The 23,338-nt window shown below is 38.1% G+C and overlaps 1 protein-coding gene across 2 annotated transcripts; it reads right to left on the bottom strand.

The window, feature by feature from the left end:
- Window positions 1–2,498: 2,498 nt before the first annotated feature.
- On the bottom strand, window positions 2,499–23,284 carry ANKRD46 (ankyrin repeat domain 46). Of its 2 annotated transcripts, none has more exons than XM_065831903.2 (4): window positions 23,145–23,284; window positions 10,223–10,565; window positions 8,784–8,942; window positions 2,499–4,554 (listed from the first exon to the last, which is right to left on the bottom strand). In XM_065831903.2, exons 2-4 carry the CDS (start codon window positions 10,531–10,533, stop codon window positions 4,338–4,340), a joined length of 687 nt encoding a protein of 228 aa, XP_065687975.1. In that variant the 5' UTR covers window positions 10,534–10,565; window positions 23,145–23,284; the 3' UTR covers window positions 2,499–4,337. The 2 variants fall into 2 exon arrangements, with proteins under 2 accessions (XP_065687975.1, XP_065687976.1); XM_065831904.2 differs by lacking the exon at window positions 23,145–23,284 and adding an exon at window positions 23,005–23,121.
- Window positions 23,285–23,338: the final 54 nt, after the last annotated feature.

The raw sequence follows: 23,338 nt of genomic DNA, 5'->3' as shown, positions 1-23,338 counted from the left end.
CAGGCTGATTCAGCTGCAACCTCAGAACATTAGTTCTGCTTTGCATAAGAGCACAGACTACAACAGATCACTGTTAGTCAGAGATGTCCAGTTTCCATCTCAGATTCCTCTGGCAGCGTGATGCTGGGAACACATAGCTTCCTGGCAATAAATAGCAAAGAGCTACCAACTAGTTGCATTTTTTTTCCTAATACTGTATATGTTAAAAGTGTTCCCATTTTGAAGCATTTGCAAGAGCAGTACAAAAGATGTCAGCTGAAGTACTTAAACACGTTTAAGGTAACAGGTGCACCATACTGCCCTGCAAGTGCAGATTTATCTCTACTGTCACCAGAAATTAATTTCATAATATTAATAGAGATTTGAGAGTCATGATTCAACAGCATTTCAGCATTTACAAAGTTTACAGAGAACTGGACGCTATGAAACTGCAACGATAACCAAATTCTTCTAGAAAGCCTCAACACCAGGGATGAGAAACGTAGTAACAATCAGCAACAATTTCTATAACATTTTGGATTGCTTAGGAAATTTTACATCTCCAGTAACCAATATACAAGGATTAATGTTGAAATCTAAGACAAGAACACTGAATGAAGGAAAAGCATTCTGACCTAATTCTCACATCATTTAAGACTTATTTTAATTACCAATTCAAATATGAATCATGTGACAATGTAACAAAGATCTGGCTTCAGAAATAGGAACAACTTAAGATAAACTACTGGCTTCAGAAACAAGTTACTTGTGTGTCAGCTGAGGAAGAAATCAGTTGTTAAAAGTCAACTTTGGGTAATGTTTAAATACATGCCAGACTTCTGAAAATTCTGAATATGACAACAGACAATATTACCTTTTTTTTTTTGAGTTTGGAGGAGAGTTTTCGCTTGCAATTAGTACTTACTAGTACCACTTCAAAATGCTGCTATTTAATTTCTGGACAAATTATTTACTTCGCATTTTTCTACCATATTATGACCAACATATTTTGATTAGAAAGAGAGCTACCTAGCTAACTAGCCCATCTACAATACACTGGTGAGTTGATTATTTTTACTTACTTAAGAAAAATAGCCAGAGAAATTGGTTGACTCATGCTAAAGTCAAACTCTGATCAGCTGCCTAGATCTGCTGTTTCAATACTTTAAAGTGAAACCATGTTCTTTCCCTCATATGAGCTTTCCACAATGATACACCCTCACAATGCCAGATGATGTCCAGTAATGAAATACCTGTTGTATGGTGGCAACCAGAAACAACAGCTACCCATGATAGTCACACAACAGATCATCCCCTTCTACAAAGCAAACTAGCAATATGAGTTCAACAGAAGCCCTTGAAGATAAAAATTAAATGGCACATGAACAAGTTACTGCAAGGTAAGATAGGGGTGATCTTGCCACAGAGTAAACGTGAGCACAGGGCTAGCCCACTGCAGAGTAGCCCATGTGCATTCATTCTACACTGCGGTTTACTTTGCACTCTCTTGTCAACCAAGTTGTTTCATGACACTGGAAAAAATCACTTCATCCTTCCACGATTGTTTTCTCTCTCACTTCCTCATTCTGTTTTATCTCATTAGTCTGAGAACAGCTTGAGACAACAATCTGTCTTGGATCTGAAGAGCACCCAGCAAAATGGAGTCCCTGGATCAAGGTATCCAGACACCACTGCAATAATAATAATGATAAAAAATCTTATTGACCTGTAGACAATCTAAACCTATTTATGTAATTGTGTTGAAACAGTGAAACTCCCTATGACAACAGCTTCAAGAGGAAGCAGGCTAAAGTCCTCTTTCTGTTCTCATAAAACAGATTGTATTCCTTGAAATCTAGTGTACAGGAAGCAAATTCATTCTTTAGAATCAAAGTTTGAAAAGGAAGTCATTAATGTTTATTGATATATTGAAAGGCACAGCTGTCCTTTTTCAATAACAGAGGTATATGCAGAACAAACTCCTCTTTTAGTCAGACATTTATCATGTCCTTATTTCAGAGTAGCAGTTGTTACACAGTGAAGTTCAAACAGTGCTTTGGATTTCTTTGAGTTTAAAAAGTGATATACGTTAATTTGGAACACACACATGATTTTTCAAACTTTTTCAATGTGTGCTTGTTAAACTGCTTATGCATGCCCCTGTACAACAAAGTAGGAAAGGCTAGTTAAGGCTCAAGCTTGGTTTTCTTGCTTATATTTTGTACCCCCTTAAAAGCAACCTTAGATCTCTAGATCACATGCTCCATACCCGAAATCTTAGATAAGAGAGAGATGGACAGATAGACAGCAACTGCGATTTAGTAACAAGACTGAAAATAGACAAATCTGAAGAAACTGTGTTCTAAAACCTCATTTATACTAACAGCATGGTTTCCATTCTCATGGAAGGAACATCCTCACTTTGGAAAAGCTCATTACCAATGCACAACAAACAAAAAACCTCAGTAAAATGGGGTATTATCATTACTGCTGCACTAATGTAATAATAAACCCAAACATATTTACTACATATATTTATTCATGGCATTCACCCATACTGAGAATACAATTACAAATTATGCAGATAAAACATACTGAAAAACAACATGATTATTGAAGATACAGAGTATTACTAACAGAAAAGTACTTACTTAGGGAAGTAAATGTAATTTAGGTATGAGTTTATGTCTCTGTTCACAAACAGATGTACAATAATTGAAATATTCAGAAGTCTGCTCTCTTTTTTTGTTTTGTTCTTTTTTTTTTTTTAAGCAGTTCTCCTTTCTGCAGCATTGCAGCTGCTAGAAAAGTATCATTTCATCAACCTCTTACTTAAGAAATCAGAACAAGAATTATTCAGATACAGTTTAGAATATGGCCCAGTTTAGTGAGGCACATATCACACCTCATAACATAGCCAACAACCCTCTTCACTCAAACCCATAAACAAGAAGGAAAAATATACATGGTAACAGAACAGAGATGTAGGTTACTTCTATCAATACTTATTGTAATTTATAATTTTATAAAAGCTTCATGTTATTTAGTAACAGTTTAGGATCAGCTAAGTAAAAAAAGTATTCATTAGGTTTGCAGAATTTATTTTGTTTGGGATTTTCAAGACAATGGTAACGGAAGGAGTTAGATGTCTAATCAGCATGGAAGGAGAGAATGTTTTCTTTGAAAACCTCCAACTTACTATGTAGTACCTTTCTAGCCTTCGTAAAAGAGAATTTTAACTGATTCACATCCCTATGTTATTTACAAAGAGGACTTCACAGTTAAGTACAGAATGGGTCAAAAATTCATTTCAGATAATGTTCCTAAATATTAACATTTTACATACTTTTATTCTGCATACTCAGGAAATAATTCATAAGCCTGGAAGTGCTGTTTGAAAACAACTGAAACGGAAAACAATTCTAGAAAGGAGTTCTATTGAATCAAGTCCTTGCCACAAACGTAAAAATGATATAATTACATAGTGCAGCCTGGTCCCTGTGGGAGGAAGTTATCCTTCATGACATATTTCACAAAGACAATGGCCTTACAGAATTATTAAATACAGAGCACAACACCTAAATCACTGTGTAACCACTCTTGCAAAGAAAGGTTAGCTTAGTAATTTTTCAACAAAAAAGCAAAATTTTCAGCCCAAGGCTGAAACAAGTTTACTTCCAAAGCATAAGAAACTGCTTTGTTCTACAAAATTTACTTCAGGCAGGTATTAACAACATCAAATTCAGCCGGGGAAGAAACAGTAATATAACCTAATAAAGGAGTGATCTATACATTAAAGACATAGCAAAACTTGAACTATTTATCATTCCTTTTATAAACTAGCAGATATGAAACTATGGGGAGGTACTAAAACAACTATGAAGTTGTAGCTTATTACTGTCAATATATCAGAATGCATTATTATATTATTCAGATTTCCTGAGGAGAACATTTAAAAGAATAATTCTCTTTCAACTGAAGCACACACAAAAAAATGCAACAGTGGATTTACGTCTCTTCACAGGGAAAAGAAACGAAATTTGGTTCTGTAACAGGATACATTTTTCACGCCCAGGAATTTAATATTCATAATGAAAGGCCTTTTCTAATCATAATATTTTATCAACAGAGAGGATTATCTTCTCATCTTGCTTGCAAGTCAAGTCAGAGGTAGCTCAGAAATGCTTTAGAATTTAGTGTTTTACTTGAAATGAATGAATCGCTCTTTCAAAGGGGTTAATACGTACAAAAGGCAAACAGTATATACATCTGCCACTGCCTGCACCAACAGAATAATTCCAAAAGCTCAAAACAAGATCAGAACAGGGAAAAGCACGGTGCACTTCTTTGCATTTTCTTCAGTGCACCAGTTCAGGCTGGTTTTCTACAAAAGGAAGCACTCCACTAACATAGTAGGCTATCCCGAGCGAGAGAAGAGCAATGACAATGATGAGGAGCAGCACCCTCCAGAAGCCCAGGTCTTCAACAAACTCTTGCCACGTTGTGCGGAAACTTGAAAGAACTCCTTCGCCTTGCTGTAGGTTTGGATTAAGGAGGGAATGGCTTTCCATCGCACTACGAAGGATTAAAGTTAAAAATACATCAGAGCAAAAGAATGTACCTTTAAGTATGACAGTAATCCTACTAAGAGCAACCGAAACATTCCAAATTAAAAACTGAACCCACCTGCAGATTTACACCATTGCCTTCACTAAATCAAGACAAAGCAGATCAGGAAAAGACTCCTAACTCTAAACTTAAGTTAGTTGAAACAATATTTTATTAACCTGTGTAAAGGGAATGATATTTTTATCTGTATAACTGTAGTGAGTTTGCAGGATCGCCACCTGGAAGCCTTCAAATGTCAGTCCTCATCATTCCTACTAAATATGGCTTAGCAAAATTTAATGAAGCATAAGCAAAAACTTCAAGGGGCATAGCTCTTATGAATAAAAGAACAAATTGCGACTTAAAAATAAACTCTGATGAATAAAATGGAAACTTTAACTAATATAGATTCTGAACTCTGTAGTGAACTTTACTACTCTCCTGTGTGTCTTTGTTACAGAGACTTCTTCGCTAGCATATCACAGAAGACCATAAATTTGGTTAACAAGTTCAGAAACTTTCTGATCTTCAAGACAAGTCGGTATTGCTGTATTTTCTGGCATATGGTGTTTAGCAACTGCTCTGATGTTTTAACATTCCACTACCAATCCATCAGGTCCCCTTAAATTGTCTGACTATAAATTAGGGACTGGAACTCTCTCTTTTAAATGATAAACAAATATGAAATTAGAATGACAAAGTCGTCTTGCCAAAAAAATGTAAGTTGTTTCAAATACTGCATGCTTCTTGTAGTATTCTCCCAATTTCGCTGGTTTCACAATTAATTTGTAACAGGAAACTTTCTCTGTTGCTATATGAAAAACTTCATGAAGAATAGGAAAACTTTCTCATCACTTGATTTCACTTATGTAAAATTCTAACCATCTACACAGTCCTATTACTTCTCACTTGAGTGAAATTACATATACAGGTGTTTACAGGGTCAGGCTCTGACAAGCAGGGAAAGGAAATGGTGAAACCAACTACGTACACAATGATGTGAACACCAGAAGGTAAGCAGAGAAAAAACAATTTTTTTCCTCCCTGCTGATTGTTTTCAGTTACCATATTGCTAGATATCTCTTACAGCAATAATAATAGAACACATTTCAAGTAAAAGTGATTTCTAAGTCAAAACTAATTGTAGCAATGCTATTGTTCAGGGTGGCAAGAATACATCGAAAAATTGTTGCTATCAGAAAACAAGTCTCATTTATGAATTTCTCTTCTAAGATTACACCATGGGAACACTTCACACTATTCGTATGGTATTTTTTCTTAGGAAGTACACTCACTGAAGAATAATTAGCCTGAACTGCCATAGCTTGCTGAAACATTGCAGCATCACATGCAGAATATTTCAGAAATTGTCTATTAAACAGCTTGTCTCTTTTGTTTTTTAAATATCTACCTTGTTGTAAAGATATTTTTGCTTGTCCATAGCTGCAGGTTTTAGTTGTCTTCCTTGCTTATTATGATTTCCCAAGCAAAACAAAGGGTTTCATAAAAGACAGCCAATTGGTGTACAACAGAGCTACTCAATAAGTACTAACTAGTTAATGCATAACCATAGAGAGGTTAAATAAAAGTGCAATGCCATTTCAGTGAAAAGATCACATGCTTGCTTATTAAATAGAAAAGGGTACATAGAAAACACTTTCGCTACTTTATATTACAACCCAATTAAAGTCAATGTTATTTAAGATATTTTTTCTTACTACAAATTACAGCTGCTTAAGAAACGGTAATGCAGCAATGCTCCCTACAGAAGAGTTTGTGTCACGTTTGGACACACTTGTGGGCACAGTCACAGGTCATGCTGGGCTGTGCAGATGGACAGACAGTCTGTGCTGAAAGACGGACAGAGCGAGCTCTGCCTCCTCACTGGGGGAGTGCAAAGCCAGAGAAAATAAATATGACTCAAGAACCTAGCTTTGGCCTCTGCTCCCAGAGCGGCAGCAACTGTAGGGAATAAGGAGCAGAAAACTTAAGTCAGAGTCTGTTTTCAGAAGAGCAACCATTATTTCTCCACAGGTTCATACATAATGTAAGAGAGTTGCAGGGGAGAGGACAGGAGACATTAATCTGAGTGTCTCTAAAATGTGAAAATAATACTAAGAGGGAGGAGTGAAACTGTGGAGGTCTGAAAAGCCAACCCTTGCAAAGACATTATTTATTTACAAAACAAACAGTGCACAAATTCACCTGCTTTTCCTGCTCTAGGCATCTGTTATTTGTTATTTTTAAAATAATGTATTTCAGACATTTTAGACATGTTCACAAACAAGCTGGGTAGTGCACTGTTTATGTCGCTCTGCCTCTCCCCAAGGAGAGTTGCTGACTTCCTTGCCAAAGCAAACAATATAACATTTATGAAGGTCAAATAACAGAAAGGAAGCTATGTTCATTAAAGAGACATTAGCAAATAAAAAATCAGAATTTAAATGGGGCTGAGCTGTTAGTGCATATGTTTAAACAGCATAAATGCATTTCTGTGTGACAAGTAACTTTCAATAAAATTTAGTTGTCAGAAAGGTAATATGCACAAATTCTCGTAATTTATATCCATGTCATTTTGAGAATAATATTAGATTTTCCATTTCAGGGCTCAAAACAGGCTCTGTTGATGAGTGGGGTAACCTGATGTACAAGAAGAGGCTTCTAATCTGCTCACTGGAGTATTTTGCACGATTTCTGTATTTGTGTTGGTTTCACCTTTTCTGTTTACTAAACTTAGATAACAACTCCACCTACACAGTTTAATTTGCATTTACAGTGAAGGCTGTGTTCATTTTGGCACGAACTGAACAATTACGTAACAAAACTCCCTGTCTTTTGTGATAGAATGTTCTAGCAATGACAGCTCATGATCACAAATTTGAATAAATTCAGTATAAGAGCAAGTATTCCAAACAACACTGATACCCTGTTTCCAATATCAATTAAAATACAAAACAGTACTGGAAAGATCTCTTGCATCATTAACCTCAGTCCCAAGTTCTGTCATGTTTACTGGCAATTCAGGGGTTTCTGCAGGAGAATGAGCCTCCTTTGAAACTTGCACGGCTTCTTGCCTCATCTGCATCCTACAAGAAGGCTGTCTTGGAAGCCCATTGTAAAAAAACACTCCCAATTTTCAAACAAAGAATATTTGTGGTTTATCTATATCCTTTGGCTCTTACTACCAGCTTTTGTCTTAAACAGTTATTTCGCATTGCTCGAAACCAGTATTTCTTGTCAGCAAGAGCACACCTCTCAGACTTCACTCTGCCAGGCTAAAACAAGCTCTAGTTGACTCCTTTTACAAGGAGACACCGAAGTAATGCTTCTCCACACTTTTTAAGGGATAAATTCTTCTTTTTTTGAATGGGACTAAACAACATTACAAAATGTACTACACAGCAGGAGTTACCATTGCTTTTCAGAAAGGCAATGAGAGTTTTCTTTATGTAGCGGGAATATCTATGCCCTTGAGGAACTTCCATTTTATAGCACACAGCTTTAGGTAAATGAATTTGCATTTTGTGTTACTACTTTCTGTACCAGTATCATTTATGAAACTTATAGGTAAGGAGAGTCCCAGAACTAGACTTTTAGGAATTTATTAGTAAGTTCCCTCTAGCCCAATACTTTCCCTGAAATTGTCAGCAATTTTCCTGAAATATTGGGTTCCCCTTCAACTGCCTCTTTAGCCACCACTAAATTCTTATTTTATCCTCCATCTTTTCCAGGACTACTACCGATAGAAATTTTTCACATACAGCACTGTATCAAATCCTTTATTCCAGTCAGATAGATGAAAACTCTGCTATCTGTTCTTGGCATAGACAATTCATCTCTTATCAAAAGGATGTTAGGTTAGCCTGTGATACCGGCATTTTGCATTTCACTCCATTTTCCCTTTGGCTTTGTGGTAAGTGGTAGAATATTTATTTTGGGGAGCCTGTAACGGAAAATGAGTAACTATTTTTTAAAATATCCACCATAAAATGAAAATCTCAATAGAAGACATTCTTTTTTCTTACCCTTGACCTGTTTAAAGAGATTTTTCCAAAATTTAAGATTTGGTTTTGGTTTGGTTGCATAATACCAGGAGAAATTCTATATTATCTGTTTTGAGTACTAAACAAGTCAATCACAAAAATCTAAAAGCCATAAAAATTACTTCTCCTAGTAATTTTTTTTTTTGTAAATACCTTTCGCTTTCAGCAGTTTGCATCGTTTCCAGCTTTGAGTGAGCTCCTCTGTTAAATCCTTTCACCTCTTGCTCCTCTAAAGATTCCAGCAGTCTAATCACATCTTTATTCACACCCCTTCGTTTCGCAAGAACAAGCGGTGTTGCACCTTGGTGGTTGCTAAAATATCCCCAAAAAAGCACACGAGAAAAAAAATTAACTTGTAATACAGAAATTTTGTAACAAGACAACCTAGCATACACATTACAATTTAGTAAGTCCTCTGAATTATTTTACATTATATCAGACAGTAGGAAATTCCTGTCTATACAAGCTATAGCATAAATGGTTAAGAAGAAAATTAGTATATTTAGGTTTGAAATAGCACAACTCTTTTTACTCTAAATAAAATAAAAATTCCTATTACTCTAATCTAATTGGAACCTCTGGGTGTTATAACAAACAATAAAAGGTAGATTTATGGCAATGTTTAAGATTAAGCTTAACTTCAAGAAGGAATTGTGCAATCTGGCTCCTCACAGTTCCTTTTCCATGTGGGTATTTGGACACCAGGCAAAAATGGAATAAAATACAGATGGTCCCTCTGCTGCTATTAAAATAATACTGAATAGGACCAGATCTGCCTTCGAACTAGGGATTTTCACCAAAGTTGTTTGAAATCAGGAAAAAACCCCAAAACCTAACCCACAACCCACAACCCAGTCTGCCAATAACTAGTTTTGCTGAGTTTAAAATATTAATGAGGGACAGGCGGAAAAGGCACAGATTAAAAAACTCAGAGGTTTTGCAGTTACTGCTGGTTTTCGCATGTGTTGTGAATATACAGAAAGTGCCACAAACAAAATAATTCAGTTACTGCAATGAAACAGATAGTTATTTTGTAACTTGAGAGCTTACATCTGAGCACTGGCATCTGACAGCTGCTGGAAGCCAGAAGGAAAGAATATACAATATTTAAAAGAAGGACTGAGTCACAGACTTTGAGGGAGGGGGAAAACACTGAATGGAAGCACTGTTACCAAAGGAGTATGGGAATCAACCGACACACACACATACTGTGTTTTCTTTGTCTTATGCAGTAAAAAAACTAAAACAATAGAACTGTGGTGGAGAAAATTCTTTTAAAGTAGTCAATGTGATTTTTTCTTTGGTGCCAACCACCCACACCTGGCTGTCTGGCCAAACCAGGATAGCAATGTCATCAGTGAGGCGGAATTAGACACAGCAGCCCACACCAGCAGCTGCTATTTTTATTTCCTTTGCTCGTTGCACAGACCAGCAGAAGTGGCCTCTTGCTTTCCTGCCTTCAAGCTGAACTGCACCAAATACAGCATTTCAGCAACAGTAGATTTATATGCGAGGTTCTGGTGACAGAGGAGTAATATATTATAAAGTATGTGCTGTAAAAAAAAAAAAAAAAAAAAGAAAAAGTGACTTACCAAATATCAATTTTAAGTCCATTAGAAACGAGGAACTGGATGGTATCCACATGCCCACACAGGTGAAGGGCTGTGTTACCTTGGTAATCAGTGGCTAGTAGGTCAGCACCAAATTTATGTAAGAGTTGACAAATATCTACATTTCCTCTGGCTGCAGCAAGGTGAAGGCCAGTTCGGCCTCGGCTGTCACGAATATTTGGGTCGAAACCACTCTCTAACAGTCGTTTGGAATAGTTAAAATCTCCATCAATGCAAGCCTGCAGCAGCGGCACATTCGTCTGGGAAGAGTCGTTTACAAAAACGTAGGACATTGTTCTGATTCTCTCTGGAGAAGGTGACTAACCTGCAAGTAAAAGTGGAAAGAAATTATGGTGAAACCAGGCAAAGAAATACAATGCAAATATTCAGTAGACTGCTCAGGTTCCCAAATGAGAATGCAAACTAGCTTATAAACCAACTCTGAAATCTTCCTGTCCTACATATTAACTTTGCGTGCTGCATTCCCTTCTGGTAATAAGGAAAGAGCTCCTTTTAGTACTACACCTCTGGAAACAGCAGCAAAGCTTTGTTATTACAGAAAACTGATAAGATCAGCATCACAAATACAATACAGGAGATTAGCTTTCACCTAGGAGGAGACCACATGTAGTAGTATTGATATTAAAGGGCAAAACACTGTAAATCAAAACTAAAAGAAAGGAGAAGAACCACCTTTCTTAAATCAGGAAACTATGAACAATTCAGTTAACTGATATAGTGACACTAATGGCAATTCTTACTAGCTATAAGCAAAGCTACCCCAGCAGGATTTTCACCATCTGAATTTGAAATGTGATACACAAAGTAGTGAGTTGCTGAAAATGCTTGGTTCCTAATTCCTTAATTCTTCAAGAAACATATTTTTCAATACTCTTCGCAGAACATTATTTTTACGGTGCCATAGATACACAAACTACTGAACAAACAAGAATAGCAATAGGAACCATGGAAAACTGACGGCAGTATGCGAAATTACTCACCTGAAAGTGAAAACTGGAAGTGGGTACAAGGAGGACAATCATAAAATCAAGTACAGAGCTATTGTGGGTTCAACCAGAACCCCAATACGGAGAAGCACAAATGTAGTTTCTTTGGCTTAATACTAAATAAGGGATTAAGTATTTTTCCGCATCAGGACCCAAAAGAGAAAAGTAAGTGTTGTTTCACCATAGATTTCTTGACACAGAATATTTCAAGAAATATGATTTAAGTTATGTAGAAGAATATTTTAAGAATGAGTCAAATAATGAGGGCATAATGACACTGTGTGCTTACAGGACACAGAAGAGATGACTTGAAAACAATAAGAAAAACACAGAATGACTATGCAAGAGGATGATAAAATGTGCATGAGGCAATGGTAAGAAGAAATGAAAACATCTAGGAGACTGGACAGCAAAGCTTTACATTGCCTGAGCATGGATGCAAAAAAAAAACAAAACTCAAACCACCACAACAAAACAAATCAAAAAACCCACAAACCAAGCAAAAAACAACATTAAAAATCCTTAGAAGAAAACTTAATACAGACATGACAGTTCGAGTAGCAGGATGGAAAAGGATTTTACTAGATAAGTTTTGAATGGACACTGAACTGAAACTTCACTTGAAACAGTATCTTTCACTTGTCTAGGCTTTGTATAGTGGGCTCATGATGCAGCAGCATTCTGATTAACTATCTGAACCTCTTATTAAGACTACTATATGCAGATTTAGATTTTCTCATCTATATAAGGTATCCTTCCACACCAGCGCACTCATTCAGCTGGGAGAATGGAAACATGGCCAGTAGCCAAAGAATTTGATTTAAAACCTCTCCTTTTCTGAGAGTTTATAATGTCTATATTTTACAGCTTTTCCCCCATGTTTTAGCTCAAATTCAAGATCAAAGTACCTACAGAAGTAATTCAAAAATGTTTACACACTGGTCTGATTAACAGCTGTAGCATTTGGGGCTGCTGAGGTTAATAAATCATATTTAAACTTCACTGGTTTGTATTTGCTATCTGGACAAATTCTGCTACATGTATCAACACTGCCTAGTTTCCCAGTGCAGGAATGCACAACTTTTTTCTTTCTTGGATACAGAAGAGAAAGCGATAGGAATAACTTCTACATTCTGGTATCTGTATAAGGAATGATTTTAAGCAGAGTACATTCCCCTAGGCTGCAAGTATGTTTTTAAGCACGTGATGGTATATCATTGGCTCAAGCAGTTTTTTCCACAACCATCTCCAATAGCAAAAGGCCAGTTTGCTGAGGTACCGTAAAACACTTCATGCAAGACCAGTGTAATTTAGGGCACTAACAGTTTTCTTATAAACCCAGACAAAAAGAAAGGACAACATACTTATTTGTACTTCCAATGCGTACGTTACAAAACCCCTGGATGTTGCAAAGCCAGGATTCCCAGCTGACAGCAATTTCAATTTTCTTGCCCATTTCCCACCCATATTGTAAATGATACGAGACTGCTTATTCGACTCTGCTAGTCCAATCTTTGCTGAGAAAAACATCAGGCCCAGTTTTTGTATGATATGATTGTGACCTTTATGTTCCGCACTAAATCTTCCCTAAAGAAAGATCATAAATCATTTTAAAACCTCCAATTATTAGCCATAGTAACAGCATATCAACAGCACAAACCCCTACTTGGACTTGATAAAAATATCGTGGTTTGCTTGTAAAACAATATTTGAGCATTTAAAACTGTTTAATAAAACAAGGCCTAACATAAATCAACAACAGAATATTATATGGGTAGAGAGGTATGCTATTTGACAAACAGTACAGCTTACTCTGTTAAATGGAAACTAATGTTTATATTTTCATACCAGACATATACATCTGGTAAAGCCTTACAGAATTCCCCATCACTTCACATACAACTCTGATGAAACATTAGCTAACAATACCAGAAATAACCCCGTCACCCTCTTATCTTCTCAGGAAAGGAAGCACAAAGATTAGCAGTTATCAGAAAGTGCAACTGGAAGTAATTCTAATTCAGAATTTTTTATCGCTAGAATCTTCTAGTATTGATCACTGAAGTGCAAAAGACTAAAGTGAAATCTTAGTATTTCACAGTTAGAAAGGCAAAAAACCCAACAAAACCTTCTCATCAAGGTTTGAAGATTGTGCGCTACAGAAATGCATTCACACACATACACACAAAAGTCTGGTCCATCTGGTTTGATTTATCCCTGTGATTAAAAAGATTTTTCTACAAACACAGTTCTATTTCACATATGGCTATCTAACCTATGCCCAACACGAGCTACATACAAAGTTGAACTATACATCATCTTTAAAATGCCAGTCCCCAAATGATATGTTCTTGCCTCAGATTTAAACAAATTTAGCAAAATTTCCTAAAAAAATGCAGAAAAAAAAATACAATAGTCAACAATTAGATATTTTTGAATAAACAAACTGTGGTTACATTCCTGTCCACAGTATGCATCAAAAAACTTATTACTGTAATGAATATCTCATGCAGTGGACTTAGAAGCAAAATTCCAAAGCAACAACCATTCTCTTTAAATCACTTCTGAAATGTGAAACAGATAATGACTCTGAACCTGCGTAAAAGCTGGTACACAGTACTGCAAAATGAGCATTCTGAATATCCCTATAAATTACTACGACTGGAGTCAAATAAATCTAATTTGCTTCAGAAAATGACTGCTTCTAAAAATGCACCACTATCTACTGAAAACGTATCTTTTAAATTATACTTTTGTTAAGAAAAAAGTTTTGGTGTTAATAACTTGGTACTTTGATAGAAAATTATTTTTGTGAAAAAAGTAAATTCAAAGACGTCCTCTCAAGCAAGAAGGATTCCTATTAGAAAGGCATAATATAATTGATTTTCCCTAAATTTATACAACACAGATATAGCCTGAGTACAGGGTACTTTTACTAATAATTTTAGAAATTATGCTATAAGCCATTTCTTCAATGACACGTGCGCTAGTACAGGATAAAAAAATCTAACCTAACTGCTCTGTTTTCAAGAGAAATACTTATATTAAGTGCTTATGTAAGAATAATTTACTTTTATTTATCAGGTCATCTGCCTCTCACTGTACTGAGTGCAATGGTCACTTGCTGTCACATGCTGATCTGCTGTATAACACGTTCGCACCTGCAGAAGCCAGGACTGAGCTTGAATAATTCAAACCATAGAGCTAAATGCAAGTTCTGTTGCTTCTAAAACTAGTCTTTAATTTGCACTAACCAAGGACAATTTTATTTTACAGCAAATATATGCTGCTGTCTCTGCCTTCTCCGTGAGTTCAGCTGCTACCAAATAGCTCCAGAAAAAGGAGAGAACAGCTAGATTGTGAGACAGAATCACTAATGAGACTAGTCTCTCCACTACAAAAATATTACTGAACCTGACAAGTTGTAATTAATCACCCAGTCACTGCTATATAGGATATACCAGTTCTGCAAACTACAGTATTTCCAAGAACATTCAGAAAAACTTAACTAATTGTCCCTATTTTAAAACAACATGTCAGGACAATGAAACAATATCAGATTGCTCAGTACTTGAGACTTCTCAATATTGACACACACTTTGACACTCAGAAGCTAAGCATCAGTCAGACTACCACTAGAGAAACTGCCACCACCAAGAAATGGAAACTGAAACGAAAGCAAGAAAAAGAAACATTCCCCACCCTGTGCCAGCAAAATACATAATATGCATTACTTGTTAAATCTACATTTGCCAGCCCCCCGGTAGCAAACAGCTTCCTCCTTCTGTAATGCACTTGGAGAGCAGTTCAGTGGCAGCAGCTCACAGAGCTCTGCCTCTTCAGTCTTTAAAGGAATGGGAAACATTCCAGTACTTTGCATAAACTGTAAGGCCATGATCTCCAAAGGCGAAGTTTCCTGGTCAAATGGGATTGTTCCCTTCAAAACACTATGTGAACACAAGCTCTCTTTGGATATATAAAATTTTTTAAAAGGTGTAATTTAATAATTAAAAAAACCTAAAACCACATGAACTTGCTTGTGTATCCTCTGAACAACGATCAGATGTTGAAATATAAACCAAACAACATTATTCTCTTTCCCTTTCTAGGTAGGCTGCGGGAGATATTCCTTGGTAAGTTTTCATGCACACTTGTATGTACATGTAAATTACTGAGAAGTCATTTAACTGAATATATGTTAATATTTACTAAAAATAATATGATCATTGTCATTTCTGTTTAGGAAAGAACCTCATTATCTATATCACGTTCCACTGAGAGCTCTGTATCTTCTATTAAAACCATTTATCTATTCAGTTCAAATGGAACAGTTTTATTGCTCTACTAAGACGATCTGCTGCTAAAAGCAGCAGCTTAGATTCAGTACAGCATGGTCTGTTTTACACACAGCTGTATTTTGCATCATTTTCCCTTCCTAACTTTAATTATTTTTTCAACAGTTCCTGGATTCAAGGTATCATAGCAGGTTCATAAGACTTACCTCTCCTTTCGTGTCTCTAAACAGACACACGGGTAAGTGGTAATATAAGAACATTATTTATGCCATTTGTTTTCAGTCATTTCCACTCCCTGCTGCAGACACGAGACACACAGGTATATTCACCTGACATCAGGACCATCCTGTAAGCAGAAACTTTGGGGCCCTGCATATACATAGTGCTCTGCATGTACAGGCTATAAAGGGCTTTATGAAAACATTAGAATAACCTGATGTTCTTTTATGGATCAGCAGACAATGAGAGCTTTGCTCATCACTGTACAGTATGTCAACATTACAAAATAAAAAATAAACAGGATCTCAAATGCCAATCCAGGATTGCAGAATGCTTCCCCAGATACATACCTTATGTACACAAAATAAGGGAATTATAGGAAAGTGACCATCTTTTAAAACACTTATTGACAAGCAGATTCACAAACATTTTATCCTTACTACACTTAACTGGTAATTGAGTTTCATTACATGTTTCAGTGCACTTAACTTCTATGAAATACACATTTAAGTATTTTCGAACCTTACTCATTTTTCACCTTCTACAAAAGAACTATTTCGGAAAAAAGGCAATTTACAAATGTCTTCAAATAATCTGTAATGTTAATTCCCCACAAACGGCTCACGTAAATCAATAAATAACTGCATTACTTCCCTGATCCTTGTGGTCAGTTTGAATACATCTACTTTTATAGAAAGTTATTGAATCACATTGGTCATAATTATTAACCTCTTCACAAACTTTTATTCAAATTCCTTCTTTGTTTCTGCTGGGAACATTTAGGGTGCTCATGTATGTTGGTCAAGAAAATACTGAAGGTCATCATCGCATATGGTTTTGTTGTTGGTTTATTTGCTTGTTTTTGTGGGGGTTTTTGTATGCTGTTTGTTTGTTGTTTTTGTTAGTTTTGTTTGTTTGTTTTAACAGACGAGAGAGAACCCGTTCCACTCCTGATGAAGTGTTTCTGTTCCAAGTTGCTGCAGACCTTGCAGCAGCGTTTGTCGGAGGAGCACGGGGCGGGGCGGGGGGCAGAGCTCCCGTGTCTGGAGGGACAGTGCCACCGCCTGGGCTCGCAAAGTCCTGTCCCGCTCCAGCAACCCTGGAGTCACACGCACCACTCACTATACCTACGTTTTGTAGTGCTCTGTTTTCCTGAGAAGGAAATGATGGACGGGTTGAAAATAAGATTTTATAAAACTCCATAAAAAAGAATTCTGAAATCCAACCTGCTATTCCCGTGTGGTACAAACAGCAATCTTGTTTAAGCTCTGGCCCTGTATTAGTGAAATGAGGACCTCAGCATGGGGCTTGGGTTCTGAAGGCCCAGGTATTTCCTTTAAAAACGTAGGCATTTATGCCTGGTTCTTAAAGAAAAATCAAACAAACAAGCAAAGAACTAAACTAAAAACACCCCAAGCACACCCAAAAAACCCAGTCCTTACCTAGACAAACAAGAAATCTGAGATTATAAGTTTACTTAACAGAATAAACTTCCTTTATCCAGCAGGAATTATCAGAAGTCAGAGCTTACTCAGCTTTATTCCAGCAATAAAGCAAACTCTAAGAACCAAGAACCTGTCACTAAACTGCTTATTATTATACAGTCCATATTTTATTTATTTCTTATAATGTATATAATACCTTATATGCTCTTAGCCATATATGACCTTGATGACATGGCCTTAGTTTAATCCAGTTTAATGTCTGGTAAAGAGAAGCAGGTCACTTAAAAGCAAGTATTTCCTAAATTTGATATGTAACTGTATGTTTGGCTACCTTTAACATAAAATTTTGCTCTGCTTGTTCATTAATTTATTTCATATCAACAAATAATAGCAATGACAACACAACTAATGCTGTGAGACACATGATTCTTACAATGACTGCTGACTACAGACATTTCTGCTCAGGATTTTCATGTTCACACAGTAAATCATTAAACTAGTTCATCAAAGCCAAACAGTTAACTGATCTATTTACTTCTTTCAAATATTCTAAATTTTCATCAATACAGCATGACTCAATGTTTAATTGTATCATGTTTGATCACATTATGTGACATGGTAAGACAAAATGCTAAAACTATTGAAGTTGTATTTCTAATTAGACAGATAGATAGGCAGACAGACAGACAGATAGATAGATGCTATTTTTCATGAATAGTCACTTCGCCATGCTTAGGCTCAAAAAATGTCTCCATCTAAGCAAACCCATAATAGTAGTGTCTGCCCAACATGCGTCTTAAGGGACTGAAGGGGGTAAATTAGCAGTCTGCAGATTCCAAGGATAACTGCCTTGACAACTTGACAACTTGGAAGTCTGAGAAGAATCAGGGAAACCACCCTTAAGGTCCTGATCTGCCCAGGGGATGGAATTGACGAAAAATGTAATGGAAGATGGTTGGAAAAATGTGAAATGGATTTGAAATTGTAATTATGGAACCTGAGGGTGAGGTAGCTCGACTGATGTTTACTCATTGCGTTCAATGGATCCTGCTAAGCCTAGAAACAAACGACATCGCCTGTACAGGGAAAATTTTCACCTTTAGATGACTTAGTAAACTTTTACACTTGTCTGTAAAAGAACTGATATTCAATGTGAAAGCTAGTGTCCACACAACAAACAGTAATACCACGCAGGGTGTTCAAGGTGAACCATGCAGAGTGCCATGACAAGATTCTTCGTTTTGTTCTCTACTTGTTTCCCAATAATATTTACTATCTTTTTTACCTTTTTGACTGTTGCTGAGCATTGTGGTTACATTTTCAAGGAACAATTCATCATAACTACAAAATACCACTCATTACTGAGAGTCCAGTATTTCATATGGGAGGTTAGGGTTCTTCTTATGCTATCTGAATCACTCTGCCTACACTGAATTTTGTGTGCCATTACATCATATTATCCAGTTACTCAGTCTTACAACCCTTCAGCAGCTTTTCATAATTGACCTTATCTTTTTACTACCCATGTCATCAGCAAACACTACCATCTTGTTGCTCGCTGCCTTTTCTAGGCGGTTCATGGAAATGCTAACAATTCAGAATCTAGAACAGAACCTGGTAGACCCAAAATTCTTCCTCTGAAAGACTGATTATAAGTTCACAAAAATTGCAGTCCTGAATTAGATTGATCCAGCTTGCCCAGCACTCTGCTTTCAACAATGGCAATCAGAGATCCTTTTTCAGGAAAGCACAAAGGTATGGCTTATTTCTGCAGCCCAATCCTCAAACACATCCCAGCAGCCACTTCTGTTACACTGGGGACCTCCCTGACCAGTCTTTTTAGCAGCCCCTCAATGGATCTTTTGTCCATGAGTTTTTCTAATCTCTTCCTCAACCTGCCCACACACTCTGCCTCCACAGCTCCCTGTCATCTCCCTATATCCATCTGAAACTGCCCTCCCACCAGCTCCAGTAAGCAACCCCCATTCTAGTGCTGCAAGATTGGACAAGTAACTCTCATCTTAACCCACTGCCTTTGTTTCATAAGTCTTGGTTGTGGCCCAGTCATCTCACCTCTCATGTGGGTGATCCTGGCTTTGCAGCCTTTCTTCATAAGGAAGCTGATCCCATTGGCCCTTTAGGTTGCCCTTCTCTAACCTGCTGCATTTTCCTTTAAACGCAGAGAACAGAACCACACACACAACATAGGGACAGTCACCATTTTCCTGGGTGTCCAGCTACCACGGCACACTGAGCTGAAGTTTTCAGGGAACTGTCAATGGTGACTCCAAGAGCTTTTTCTTGGGTGGTGGCTGCCAGTTGTTGAGTTCAGCATCATGTAAACATGGTTTAGATTATTCTACTCAAGATATCATCATCTTACCTTTGTGCAGACTGGAGCTCATGTGCCATCTTTCTGTTCCCTTCCTTTTCTTGGCATTTTATTTTTGCCCTCTTTTCAATTTTTCAAGTCAACTCTTTCTGCACATAAATCCTTTATGCTATAAGTACCCAGTTTCCTCGAAAGCCTCTGGTAGGGTACTTTTTCTCCTAATGCTTCCTGAAAATCCAAGTAGACTGTATAAATCACATTACCTGCATCTACAATCCTACCCAGTAAACTTTAGTAAAAGCTCAGCTTATCATAAGCCTTAGCAAACCTCTAAAAATGTATCCAAACTCAGGCAGAACAAGTCCCTAACATACTAACATTCAACAAGGACAGTTTTTGTGCTTCTCTGCACAAAAAATGTCAAGGTGAAGAAGAAAGACAAGCATTCTATACCATCCATGGGAAAGCCATACACCAGAAGCCTTCCTTGAAATGTCCTGCTGCCCTTTTTCTGTCACTATCAATTATGCTGATCTGACACTGCAAGAGGTCTTGAGCATGCTAGAGAATATAACCCCATCTATGAACATCATAAGATTTATTCCTTTAAGTTTATGTTATAAAATTCAGCTGATATAGCTGCATTACTTGGATGTGAGAAATCTGCTGAATGACAAAACTGGTGTTTAAGTAGTTCTGTTCCACTTAGTCAATTGAAATTTTATCGATACAGTAAAAGAAAGAAATGCCTCTTGGAAAGGTGTTGACACATGAACTAAAGCCAGAATCTAAGTTCTGTAAGTACAGATATGGCTTCAATGAGGTACTATATGAGATAAAACTTTTCCCCATGCATTTAGTTAAGTACCATATTTAAATAGTAAAGCAAACCACAATGAATCTGAACATTTCAGTATTTCTGATCTTTACTTTGGTGATGGTAGAATCTCAGTAAACAATAATAGTCGAAATTGGGTGGAACAGGCAGGCCCATGCATTCAAGACAGGCCCCTCACCGTGTCCTCTGCACTAACAGCATGCTATGAATGGTCTCCATGGAAAGCTGAATGCATCAAGGACCATGTATTTAACATAATATGTATAAATTAGTACTCTCTAAAATATTTTATATGCTTATTACCTGACCCATCTGGAAGTAGAGTGTCCACAACTGAGATCATGTGGGAAGCAACCAACTGACAGACTGATCAAAAGAAAGGAGAATGAGCCCTCAAAATTCCAGCATGCCCAGATCCCTACAAGAGCCACCAGTAGTTCACTCCTTGAATAACCAGGTATCTCAGGTCCTGAGATGCAGATGAGGACTTCAAGCATTCAGAAATGAACAGCTCAAGATTATGAGGTGAGATAATACAGTCAGCTTAAGGCATCACTTCGGATCCCTCACTCTTTCCAAAGAGGCAACTCTAAATGAAGGATACCAGAAACTGCAGAGAGGAAACCTATCACTGAGCACAGATCAGAACCGATTTTTATAGCCCCCTCTTGCAGAGGCAACCAACATTCCTCTGGTAAGGAGACAGCAGATACACATACCACACCTCAGCCTTCCACTCGGCTTACTCTCCAATACTTGCTGTTCAACTAGCCCGTGTCATTTTCTGATTGTCACTAATCCTACTGTTCAGACTACAAACCTTACTATAAATATTTCCTTTATAAAAAACACAGTTAACAGTTTCTTGATAATAATCTATTTTACAAACAAACAAAAAAGAAAAAGAGATCTAAAGTCTACAGATAATACCAAGCTTAGTCCCCTGCTGCAGCAAACAAAAGCATCACTTTTACAAATCAGCCACATTCCATATAAAAAGTGATGGGTTTTTGCTCCTTCTTGACCTTTTGGAAGGCTGCTCCTGAAAAGGAGTGCTCCCCAACAGTCAGAAATTTTAATATATTATTAATATTAAAATATATGTTAAATTATTAATGTTTCAACAAAATTATTTAGCTCAATTTATTCCCTTCACAGTGTTTACCTTGCTGGTTCAATAGAAAGCAAAAAAGGCCTTTATTCTGCAAAATTAAAAAAGCCAAATGCTTCTTTCAACAGACTCTTAATATCCCTACCTGTCCTAGGCACATCTTCCAGCATCTGTTCCACTTTATCTTTTTACCTAATAATGATTAACTGTATACAGAGTATTCTAAAGTTTTGTTCATGCATAATAATAACTTCTTTTCCTGGATCATCATAGGTTGGCATTCAATTTTTTCACAACTGCATACCTTATAACTACCTAACACATACTTTGGTTTTGTCTTGGTTTCAACTGGTAAGAATTTCTTCTGTACATTGTCTGCTTACAAGTTTGCTACTGCAAACCCTTGTTCTTTAAATGGTTACTGTACTTATTTCGTTCTCTAGTTCTCAGGATCACCCAGTTCTTTCTGCATAGTACTGTAATCTTCTATATTGCCAATGCATCCCAACTCCTCATCACTACCAAATTAAAATAGTGAAGTTTTAATTGCTACATCATGTTTTTTATTGGATAAGATTGGTCTCAAGACACGTCTTCAAATAACTAATTTTAGCATCTCAAATTTGATGCATTTTCTTTTCAATATTAGTCACCATACTTTGTCTCTAGTTACCTCCCCATCCCTTACACAGTTTTGGTGTGTTCCTTATCTTTTCAGTACAACAAAAATTTCCTTTGTAGCAATTGATGAAAAACTTTAGTGTTGTCTAGGAAAAGTAAAAAAAAAAAAAAAAGAGAAGTATTCCATTTCCCTTAAGACCAGTAATTACTACACCAAAGACAATCTTGAGGACAGGATAAAAAAAAAAAAAAAAAGCTCTTCTGGGAAAAAAAAGCCCAAAAACAAAACCAAAAAAAAACCAACAACAAACAAGCAGCCTTTTAGTTTGACTTCATAGTTTTGCACAGCAGCACGCCACAGGGGCTGCACACTTACTGCCTTCCTGCCAGGAGGGCAGCCGCTCTCCTGTCACCGTGTCCCTCCCCTCCCGGGACACAGCCCGGCCATGCACCTTCTGTTCTCCCACCACAACAGCATCGACTGCGCCGCAGCTCACCAGCGCCGGGCACCGCCAGGCCCCCTGTCGCCTTTGTCGTCGCTCGCAGTGCCTGGCACGGCCGGGCCCTCCCGGTGCCGCGCTGGGCCCCGCTCCTCGCCGAGCGGCCGCACACCGGAGCCGCTGGCCTGGGGGCAGCGCCGCAGCGGTCCGCTCCCCACCGCCGCTCCGGCGGGGATGTCACGGCACCGGGACGGGTGGTGCCGGTTCCGCTGCCGCCCCCGACGCTGCCCCTCACCCCTCGCTCCGCTCCGCCGCGGGCAGGCAGCGCTCGGCAGGGCCCGGGCCCGCCACACACAGCGGGGGGCGGACAGCGCCCTCCCCGCCCCTCATAGACAGACCGACACCGCCCTCCCCCCACACACCGACCCACCGGCATCGCCCCGCTTCCTCACACACCGACTGACAGACAACGGCCCCTTTCCCCACGGACAAACGGACACGGCCCTTCTCCCCACGGACAGACAGGCTCGTCCTCTCTCCCCACGGATAAACGGACACGGCCCCTCTCCTCACGGACGGACCCTGCCCCGCGGTACCTGCTCCAGCCGCTCGGCACACGGAGGGCGCGGGGGGTCGGGCGGGCGCGCGAGCTTGGAGAGAGAGGAGCGGCGGAGAGGCCGCGCGCGCCCCCTGCTGGGCGGAGGCCGCCGCCGGGCGCTCTGGGCCGGGGTCTCGCTCCGGCCGCAGCGCAGGGCAGACCCCGCCGCAGCCTCAGATGCTGCCACTGAGA

Source organism: Patagioenas fasciata, chromosome 2, assembly GCF_037038585.1.
Source record: "Patagioenas fasciata isolate bPatFas1 chromosome 2, bPatFas1.hap1, whole genome shotgun sequence".
In the NCBI taxonomy this organism is placed as follows: Eukaryota; Metazoa; Chordata; class Aves; order Columbiformes; family Columbidae; genus Patagioenas; species Patagioenas fasciata.
Note: the sequence above shows the minus strand (reverse complement) of the source record. Positions and strands in the feature narration are given on the sequence as shown.

What these genes read in the sequence shown, in the direction of transcription:
- ANKRD46 (XM_065831903.2), bottom strand. Translation starts at nt 10,533, where the DNA reads ATGTCCTACGTTTTTGTAAACGACTCTTCCCAGACGAATGTGCCGCTG. An exon ending in GGACTTAAAATTGATATTTG is followed by an intron (nt 8,943 to 10,222) that starts GTAAGTCACTTT and finishes GGGATATTTTAG; the next exon opens with CAACCACCAAGGTGCAACAC. An exon ending in CAAACTGCTGAAAGCGAAAG is followed by an intron (nt 4,555 to 8,783) that starts GTATTTACAAAA and finishes AATCCTTCGTAG; the next exon opens with TGCGATGGAAAGCCATTCCC.